We start from the raw sequence: 10,000 nt of genomic DNA, 5'->3' as shown, positions 1-10,000 counted from the left end.
GGCGCCGGTCGGTCTGTTGATCCTCTGGCTGGTGGAGAAGTTGAAGAAAACTCGCCGCTCCGCCACGCAGACCGCCTCGCGGGCTCCGCTCGCCACGCAGCGCTCGGCGCTCTCCACGCTGTCGAACTCCACCAGAGCCTGACGCTTGAACGGCATCATCATCACGTAGCTGCGGGCAGAGCAGAGACGGCGCGCCGTCATTTTTAAAGCCACAAATCTGTTTCCTCCGAAAAAAGACTAAAGTTTTCATCGAACGTGATGTGTTCAAGGACAGTTGGACGTTTGTAAATCCGACAGCAGTATCTGCTTCTGGCTGTGATAAATGGTGTCGTTTTGGTGATTTTTATTTTGGCGGGCCCGCAGGTTTGGAAGGAATGTTTTTGTTCAAAATTACCTAAAACGAAACAAAAAACATTTCTTTGAGGAAATAAAATGCCAAAAAAATGTCCAAACATTTAAAGAAAAAAACAGTTTTTTAAAGAAAAAAAATCACAAAGAATTTTTTTAGGAAAAATAAGACAAATATTTGCAAAAATCACCAGAACTTTTAAAGAAAAATAAATTGTCACATTTCTTTTAGAGAAAATAGCAATAAATAGATGAAATTAAAATTTCAAAAAATTAATGAAAAAAATCACCCAAAAACATGAGACCAAAAAAAACAAATTTGAAAGAAAAACAAAAATTGAACTGTTAAAGAAAAAAAAAAAAATCACCAAACTGTTTTGCAGGAAAAAATGTCCAAAAATCAAAACAAAAAAATCACCAAAAAAAACACCAAAAGTTTTTAAAAATGACAAAAAAAAAATTAAAGGAAAAATCAAAATCAACCACAATTTTAAAGGAAACAGAACTGGACACGAGGTCAACAGGACTGTTGACCTCGTGTCCAGTTCTGTGTCCGTCCTCTCTGGACTGTTGACCTCGTGTCCGTCCTCTCTGGACTGTTGACCTCGTGTCCGTCCTCTCCAGAGTGAGGGACAGATCATTAAATAAAACGTGCCCATTGAAACGTGCGCAGTGTTTTGGAGGGAAAATGTTACCAGATGTTGCCGAACTTGTCGAGCGCCTCCACCAGATCCGCCTCCACCACAGCGTCACAGAGCCCGCGGACGTGGACGACCGGGGACGGGGGGACGCTGTGACCGTCCTCCACGCCGTCCTGCAGAGAGACGATTAAATAATACAACAGGATTTGTTTTAGGACATTTCTCAAATTTTAGGACGTTTGTAGGATTTTGGGAAATTGATCAGATTTTCGGCTGTTTCTAGGATTTAAGGGTTGTTGTTAGGATTTTAGGGCATTTTTAGAAATTTAAGACCTCTCTAGGATTTCAGGACGTTTCTAGAAATTTAAGGTTTCTAGGATTTTACGATGTTGTTAGGATTATGAGGCATTTTTAGAAATTTAAGACATTTCTAGTAATTTAAGATTTCTAAAATTTTGGGGTGTTTCTAGGATTTTAGGACATGTCTCACATTTTTGGATGTTTCGAGGGTTTTGTGTGAAGTCAGAGTTTATGAAAGGAAGAAAAGCGAGACCATGTGTCTCTGATGTGAGTGAGGACAGGAAGACAGATATGTGTGTCCACAGTTATCGTCCCATCAGTCTGTGCAGCCACAAACATGCAGAGCAGCGTCCCAGCGTCAGACAGTGAGTGTGTGTGTGTGTGTGTGTGTGCGTGTGTGTGTGTGCATTTTAAAATGAAAATGATTATATTTTTATTTAATTTTACATATTTTGTTTGTTAAAATATTTTTATATGTCTGAATGTGCCTTTAGTTTTTGGGTTTATCGTTAATTATTTAATGTTTATTTAATTACTTATTTTAATTAAAAATGTTTAATTATATTTTACATGCATGTGTGTTTAAATACACACACAGTATACATAATAAACTACTAAAATAAATGATAATTACAATAATAAATAAACTATTATAAAGTATATATAATAAAAGTAAAAAATCCTATTAAGGTATCATATTTTTTATAGCCCAATTTGAAAAAGTTGATTTTGTGTGCAGAGCTGTATGAGTGTGAGTATTTGACACTGCACAAAAAATTCATAATGTATAAAAATCATATTGCTGCTCATCACTGACATAATCCAGGCTGTGAAAATGAAATAATAATCTACTTATCATGTAGTATATTGAAAATAATTCAATTTTGTGTTCTTTTTTTCATCTAAAAACATGGTGGCATCCTGACAAAAACCTGTATTTAAAGGGTTAAAATTCTGAAAATTAATCAATATTTGATATTTATGATTAGGACTGATGTTAGTTAAAAAAATAAACTCAATGAAAATAGAAAATCATGTTAATGTATGATATTTTTTTGTGTGCAGAGCGATACGAGTGTGTGTGATATTAAAGTGGGCCCTAAAGGGTTAAATATTTATTTTGCACGCAGGACTGTTAGTGTAACTTTTACCTCAGTCGACAAACTGTGTTTTTATTTTTAGGTTTATGGCACAAAGTTGATGTAAAATCAAATGAAACTTTATTGATGTTGATGCGGGCTGACAGTGTGTTGCTCTGTGTGTGTGTGTGTGTGTGTGTGTGTGTGTGAGAAATCTCAATGGTTGCAGTCAGAAAATACTCTCAGAGTAACAGCGCAGTGATAAAAATATGTTGCATCTCGGTGCATCTCAGGAAGCGCTGCAGCGTTTTGCAGCCTGACCCGTTTTCAGACGCCGCACGCCAACGGCTGCAGGAAACGCGCTCTGATTGGACGGCTGCTCGGGGTCGTTGACCTCTACATGATCTGACTGACTGCAACACTTTGTCTCTGAGGACACGTGGAGTCAGAAAGCGTCCTGCAGGTTTGAGACCTGGTCACTGGTTTTTATTCGTTGTTTTTTTTGTTCCCGCTCTTTGAAGCACCGTATGAAAAAAATGAAAATAAAGTTAGATTTTTTTTGGTTTCTTTTATTGGACCCGCCTCTTTCAATAAAATATTAAGTCAATCAAACATAATCATGAAACAATTCAGTCGCCACGGTGACGACGCCGGTCGAGCTGACGTTAGCGCGGGACGCCTGTTTGCGCCGTGCAGGCGGCTGCAGCTTGTGTGGTTGGTTCTTTTTTTTGGCTGCGAGACCATTTTCTGTCAGAGAAGGCGGCGGGTGTTAACCTCAGCGCGTCCCTCAGAGTAAACAAGTGAACGTATTTTTTAACAGCCTGTGGTCGCTGCAGACGGGCGCGCTCTGCTGCACCTGCGCCAGACTCGGTAACCATAGCAACGGCTAGCAGGAGGCTGAAGGGGGGGTGTTTAAGGTCAAGGTCATTTAAGGATGTTTCTCAGTTTTTACGACATTTTCAAAAATTAAGAATGTTTCCAGGAATTTTGGACATTTTTCAGATTTAAGGATGTCTTTAAAAATCAGCTATGAATGAAAAAAAAAAACAATCACTAATATTTTTTCAAGGAAATAAAAATCCTCAAAGTTTTTGAAAACCACCAAAAATGTTTGAATGAAAGTAATCTAATTGTTTTATGTTAAATCGAAATGTTAAAGATTAAATCTTGGCTAAATGTTGAATGTTTAATCTAAAATGTTAAATCTTGTTATGTTACATCTTATTGTTAAATCTTAAATCTAAATGTTAAATATTAAATCTAAATGTTAAATCTTAAATCTAAATGTTTTATGTTAAATCTAAATGTAAAATATTACATCTAAATGTCAAATATCACATCTAAATGTTAATTCTTAAATCTAAACGTTAACTATTAAATCTAAATGTTTTATGTTAAATCTAAATGTTAACTATTAAATCTAAATGTTTTATGTTAAATCTAAATGTTTTATGGTAAATGTAAATGTTAAATCTTAAATCTAAATGTTTATGTTAAATCTAAATGTAAAATATTACATCTAAATGTTTTATGATAAATCTGAATGTTTTATGTTAAATCTGAATGTTTTATGTTAAATCTTAAATCTAAATATTAAATATTAAACCTAAATGTTAAATTTTAAATCTAAAGGTTAAATATTAAATCTAAATGTCAAATCTTAAATCTAAAGGTTAACTATTAAATCTAAATGTCAAATCTTAAATCTAAAGGTTAACTATTAAATCTAAATGTTTTATGTTGAATCTAAATGTTAACTATCAAATCTAAATGTTAAATCTTAAATCTAAATGTTTTATGTTAAATCTTAATGTTAAATCTTAAATCTAAATGTTAAATGTTAAATCTTAATGTTAAATATTAAATCTAAATGTTTTATGTTAAATCTTAAATCTAAATCTTAAATCTAAATGTTAAATCTTAAATCTAAATGTTAAATATTAAATCTAAATGTTAAATCTTAATGATTTATGTTAAATCTTAATGTTAAATATTAAATCTAAATGTTGTGTGTTAAATCTAAATGTTTTTTGTTAAATATTGAATCTAAATGTTCATTATTAAATCCAAATGTTGCTGTTACTTTCAGAGTGCAGAACTTTACAGTTGGTCCCCTGTACTGGGGGTCTGGGTCCGGGCTGAGCCCCCTGGTGTCCTCAGATCTGGGACCTGGCCTTGAAGAGTCCAGCTGATCTGACAGAAAACTGAGGCACATTTATTGAAGTTGTATTTTAACTTCTGCGGGAGGTTTCTGATGATCATGATCATTAAAAAAATAAAGAAAACTTATTTTAAATATCCAGAACTGTATTTTTTAACGCTCAGAGCACGTGCACAGATCTTCTTCCTCGTTCTCATTGAAATATAATTCAGTAAAAACTTTTCTGTGTTTCAGTTTCTATCGACACAAACATGATTCAACGGTCCCCCCACCTTCACTCCGCTCCTCCGGCTCCCGGTGCCGCCGCTCCCCGCTGCCTCCTCCCCGTCCTCCGGCACCTCTCCGCCGGCCTGCTCCTCCGTCCGGAGCCGCTTGGCCGCCCGGTGCTGTCCTCCTCCTCCTCGGTCCTCTCTGTCCTCCATCACGGTTGAACAATTTCGGTAAAACGGAGGAAGAGGTTGAGAGGTTGACACGTGACACCTGCAGGTCTCTCTCTGCAAAGATATGAACAAAGAGGTCTCACTCTGACGCAAACACAGCGCTGACGCTCAGCACCATTATAATATCAGTCTGCATCATTCTGTTTTCTTTGTGTATAATCAGCTGAAAAAACAGTGACATTCAACCTCTGGCCCCTGATAGGGCCCCTGGTGGCCCCCACACATTTTATAACTGATACCAAAATGAAGTGATTGACTCAGAGGTCCAAGATAAGACACTAGGGTCATAAAATACCAGAAATGTCCTAAAATCCTTAAATGTCCTCCAGTCTGAGAAACTTCTTAAAATCCTAAAACGGTCCTTAAAAGCTTAAACGTCCTTAAGTTTAAGAAATGTCTCAAAATTCTCGAAATGTCCTTAAATACTAGAAACATCTTCAAATCCTCGAAAAGTCCTCAAATGCAAGAACCGTCTTAATATTCTGGTATGTCCTAAAATCTTGCAAATGTCCTAAACATCTCAGACACATGTATGTCCTGCTTTGAGTGTCCCCTGTCCGTCTCTCTGCTGCAGAGCTGAAAACTCGACTTGTCTCAGATCAGCGAAGTCCAGCGGCGACAGCAGACAGTTTTGTCGATATTAAATTGGGGGTAATTCATACACTGGAGGGGTTCCAGTCAATGTCTAAATATCATTATGAAAGAATGAAACGTAACACCGCCCTCTCAGCATAACTGAGCTTTGATTTGATGTAAATATATTTAAAGTTACTCCTCCAGCAGGTGAAGGAAGCTCCTCCCTTTCCTGTTCCTCCTCAGGTGTGGATGAAAAATTATCCAGCATGTTTCCAGCACGTTTTCTGTCCGCGGATGTTTGAAAATGAAACGGTCCATTTTCACATTTCAATTTTCCCAACTTAACTTCAGTTAGCTGCTAGCTAGTGCTGATGGCCATAAGCAGGACCCGGGATCAGATTACTGTGTGCAGCTGCATCACGCTGTCAGGATGCGGAGGCGCTGCTGGAGCTTGTCAGCAGAGTTCAGGCGAACACAGACGACAGTTAAAGGAGCTGATGTGTCCGCTAACATGGGGCTAAGGCTAATGCTCAGGCTAATCATTTGTAATGATAATATTTAATTCAGGGATTGAGATATAGGCCTATAGCTGCCAAGAGCCTGCAAACATTCCCAATTAGAGAAAGGTTGAAAATAGGGCAATGTGCCTGTGGCCCCAGGCCCCCAAATCAGTACATCTGCCCCTGGTGATACACTGTGAGAGAGAGAGAGCGGCTGGACCAGACATAGGGATAGGTCTGCACTGTGACAGCCTGTGTCTGAGATCCGCGGTGTCTGAGATCCGCGCTGTCAGCCACTGGGTCAGAGATCCGCGGTGTCTGAGATTCGCGCTGTGACAGCCTGTGTCTGAGATCCGCGGTGTCTGAGATCCGTGCTGTGACAGCCTGTGTCTCAGATCCGCGCTGTCAGCCACTGGGTAAGAGATCCGCGGTGTCTGAGATCCGCGCTGTGACAGCCTGTGTCTGAGATCCGCGGTGTTTGAGATCTGCGCTGTAACAGCCTGTGTCTCAGATCCGCGCTGTCAGCCACTGGGTCAGAGATCTGCGGTGTCTGAGATCCGCACTGTGACAGCCTGTGTCTGAGATCCGCGGTGTCTGAGATCCGCGCTGTGACAGCCTGTGTCTGAGATCCGCGCTGTCAGCCACTGGGTCAGAGATCCGCGGTGTCTGAGATTCGCGCTGTGACAGCCTGTGTCTGAGATCCGCGGTGTCTGAGATCCGTGCTGTGACAGCCTGTGTCTCAGATCCGCGCTGTCAGCCACTGGGTCAGAGATCCGCGGTGTCTGAGATGCGCGCTGTGACAGCCTGTGTCTGAGATCCGCGGTGTCTGAGATCCGCGCTGTGACAGCCTGTGTCTCAGATCCGCGCTGTCAGCCACTGGGTCAGAGATCTGCGGTGTCTGAGATCCGCGCTGTGACAGCCTGTGTCTGAGATCCGCTGTGTCTGAGATCCGCGCTGTGACAGCCTGTGTCTGAGATCCGCACTGTCAGCCACTGGGTCAGAGATCCGCGGTGTCTGAGATCCGCGCTGTGACAGCCTGTGTCTGAGATCCGCAGTGTCTGAGATCCACGCTGTGACAGCCTGTGTCTGAGATCCACACTGTCAGCCACTGGGTCAGAGATCTGCGGTGTCTGAGATCCGCGCTGTGACAGCCTGTGTCTGAGATCCGCTGTGTCTGAGATCCGCGCTGTGACAGCCTGTGTCTGAGATCCGCACTGTCAGCCACTGGGTCAGAGATCCGCGGTGTCTGAGATCCGCGCTGTGACAGCCTGTGTCTGAGATCCGCGGTGTCTGAGATCCGCGCTGTGACAGCCTGTGTCTGAGATCCGCAGTGTCTGAGATCCGCGCTGTGACAGCCTGTGTCTGAGATCCACACTGTCAGCCACTGGGTCAGAGATCCGCGGTGTCTGAGATCCGCGCTGTGACAGCCTGTGTCTGAGATCCGCTGTGTCTGAGATCCGCGCTGTGACAGCCTGTGTCTGAGATCCGCAGTGTCTGAGATCCGCGCTGTGACAGCCTGTGTCTGAGATCCACACTGTCAGCCACTGGGTCAGAGATCTGCGGTGTCTGAGATCCGCGCTGTGACAGCCTGTGTCTGAGATCCGCTGTGTCTGAGATCCGCGCTGTGACAGCCTGTGTCTGAGATCCGCACTGTCAGCCACTGGGTCAGAGATCCGCGGTGTCTGAGATCCGCGCTGTGACAGCCTGTGTCTGAGATCCGCGGTGTCTGAGATCCGCGCTGTGACAGCCTGTGTCTGAGATCCGCAGTGTCTGAGATCCGCGCTGTGACAGCCTGTGTCTGAGATCCACACTGTCAGCCACTGGGTCAGAGATCCGCGGTGTCTGAGATCCGCGCTGTGACAGCCTGTGTCTGAGATCCGCACTGTCAGCCACTGAGTCAGAGATCCGCGGTGTCTGAGATCCGCGCTGTGACAGCCTGTGTCTGAGATCCGCGGTGTCTGAGATCCGCGCTGTGACAGCCTGTGTCTGAGATCAGCACTGTCAGCCACTGGGTCAGAGATCTGCGGTGTCTGAGATCCACGCTGTGACAGCCTGTGTCTGAGATCCGCACTGTCAGCCACTGGGTCAGAGATCCGCGGTGTCTGAGATCCGCGCTGCCAGCTGTGTTCCGCTGGGTTTGTCTGTTTGTCTCATTGCGCTGCTGTCAGATAATCAGTTTCATCCGGGACAATGCAGCGCGGTAGTTGACATTAACTCAAAACCAAAGTTTTTATTATTATTTTGTTTTAAACTGTATGATTATATATGGTCAGATTATATATGGTTGTATACTTCATATGTAAATAAATCAAAACTTACCATCCATGTCCTTATTTATTCACAATATATAGGCTATACTTTTTTGTGGTAGAAGTCTGACATGAGGGCAACGATGAGACGAGAGACGCCACTTTAAGCTCTACAAAAGACTCAAATGAGGACAGAGACGGGCGTCTCTCGGCAGCTGCTTCCTCCAGGTGGAGGTCACCATGGCAACGGCACACCTGCTGAAAGCTGCACGCAGGAAATACCGTCACCGACTGAACACAGACCACAGAAATGTTACATCACAGATGATTATTTTACAAATCATCCATCAGTTTTAACATCAATCTCCTTCCCTCTGGTCATTGCCTTTTCTTTATATTGTTTTCATTTTCATTATTATTATTTTATTATTATTATATTTGCATTATTTTCATTATTATTATTATTATTAAATCTCTGTGGCTGTGAGTGAAGACGACTTCATTTGTCACAGTGTGCGGGTCTTTAGATTTTTTTTCTTTACGCAGTGATACATCTTGTTCATAAAAAATCTTTGGATGTTTGGTTTCACTCACGTTTCTCTGTTTAAATATCAAATATTCAAATATTCAAAGTATTTGATACAAACAAAAGGTGGAGTATTTTTCATTTTATTTATTAGTATTTTTATTTTTAATGCTCAGTGCTTGTGGCTGCAGATGGGAACAGTTTTTTTTAGAGGGACACCTGCAACACACGAGCACAGAGACCAGCAGAGAGCACCGGGACGGGGTCTGTCGAGTCTGTCTGTCTGTCAGCCTGCTTACATTTTTGCCAGTTTGTTCATTTTATTTTTGTAAATTTGATAAAATTCAAGTCAAGTCAAGTCAAGTCAGTTTTATTTATAGAGCCCATTATCACAAAACATGGTTTGCCTCAGAGGGCTTTACAGTGTACGACATCCCTCTGCCCTTTGACCCTCACATCACCCGAGGAAAAACTCCCCAAAAAGAACCCCTGTAACGGGGAAAAAAGAGGAAGAAACCTCAGGAAGAGCGGCAGAGGATAGTGAGGGATCCCTCTTCCAGGACGGACAGACGAGCAATAGATGTCGTAAATAGCAAGTGAAATACAATCATGGCAAAAAAGGAAAGAGAGAGAAAGGGGGGGGCACAGCAATAATAGAAACAGATGCATGTCATATTACAATAATGGTAGGTGTGAAATTAGTAATTGCTCTCTATGATGATGTTATTCAAAGCTTGTTTTCCCGGAATGGAGATTTTAAAAAACAACAACACAAAGTAAGACTTTTCGGTTTTTAGTGGGGTCGTTGTGTAAATGTGGCCTGATATTTGCTCTCTTTCCAACTTTTTTATCCTCTATCAGCTGCAGTCAAACATCCGGCTTTACGCTTAAACGGGTCATTTCCTACAGAGCGACGACAGGAAGACGCAGCTGAGGAATCAGACCCTGTGAGTGATTTACGTTTATTGTTTGGATGTAAATGTAACATATTCATCGTTTCCAAAAACATACGAAGGCAACATTTTCTGGATCCGATTTCCGTCCTGCGGGGGCGGGAATGATGCAGCACAGCTGCGATTATTATTATCGTCATCATCATTATTATTATCATCATCATCATCAGTATCATTATTATCGTCATCATCATTATTATTATCATCATCATCATCAGTATCATTAT

The 10,000-nt window shown here is 41.7% G+C and overlaps 1 protein-coding gene across 6 annotated transcripts in view; it reads right to left on the bottom strand.

The window, feature by feature from the left end:
* Positions 1–10,000, bottom strand: part of LOC121966380 (heterogeneous nuclear ribonucleoprotein L-like) — a 39,921-nt gene that overhangs the window by 7,484 nt on the left and 22,437 nt on the right. The window contains exons 1-4 of one of the 6 annotated variants that reach the window (XR_015776107.1): positions 8,365–8,479; positions 4,802–5,023; positions 1,044–1,162; positions 1–169 (exon numbers count right to left, since the gene is read on the bottom strand). The exon at positions 1–169 is cut by the window's left edge and continues 69 nt beyond it. Coding sequence is in view for 4 of the 6 variants with exons in the window: in XM_088075183.1 (XP_087931309.1) it covers positions 1–169; positions 1,044–1,162; positions 4,802–5,023; positions 8,365–8,367 (513 nt within the window). In the remaining 2 variants the exon portion in view is untranslated. Of the gene's footprint in view, positions 170–1,043; positions 1,163–4,801; positions 5,024–8,364; positions 8,480–10,000 lie in introns of those variants that run through there. The other 5 variants (XR_015776108.1, XM_088075183.1, XM_088075186.1 and 2 more) reach the window with 5 other exon arrangements.

Source organism: Plectropomus leopardus, chromosome 3, assembly GCF_026936395.1.
Source record: "Plectropomus leopardus strain MGB_pleo_1.0 chromosome 3, ASM2693639v1, whole genome shotgun sequence".
NCBI classification, from domain to species: Eukaryota; Metazoa; Chordata; class Actinopteri; order Perciformes; family Serranidae; genus Plectropomus; species Plectropomus leopardus.
Note: the sequence above shows the minus strand (reverse complement) of the source record. Positions and strands in the feature narration are given on the sequence as shown.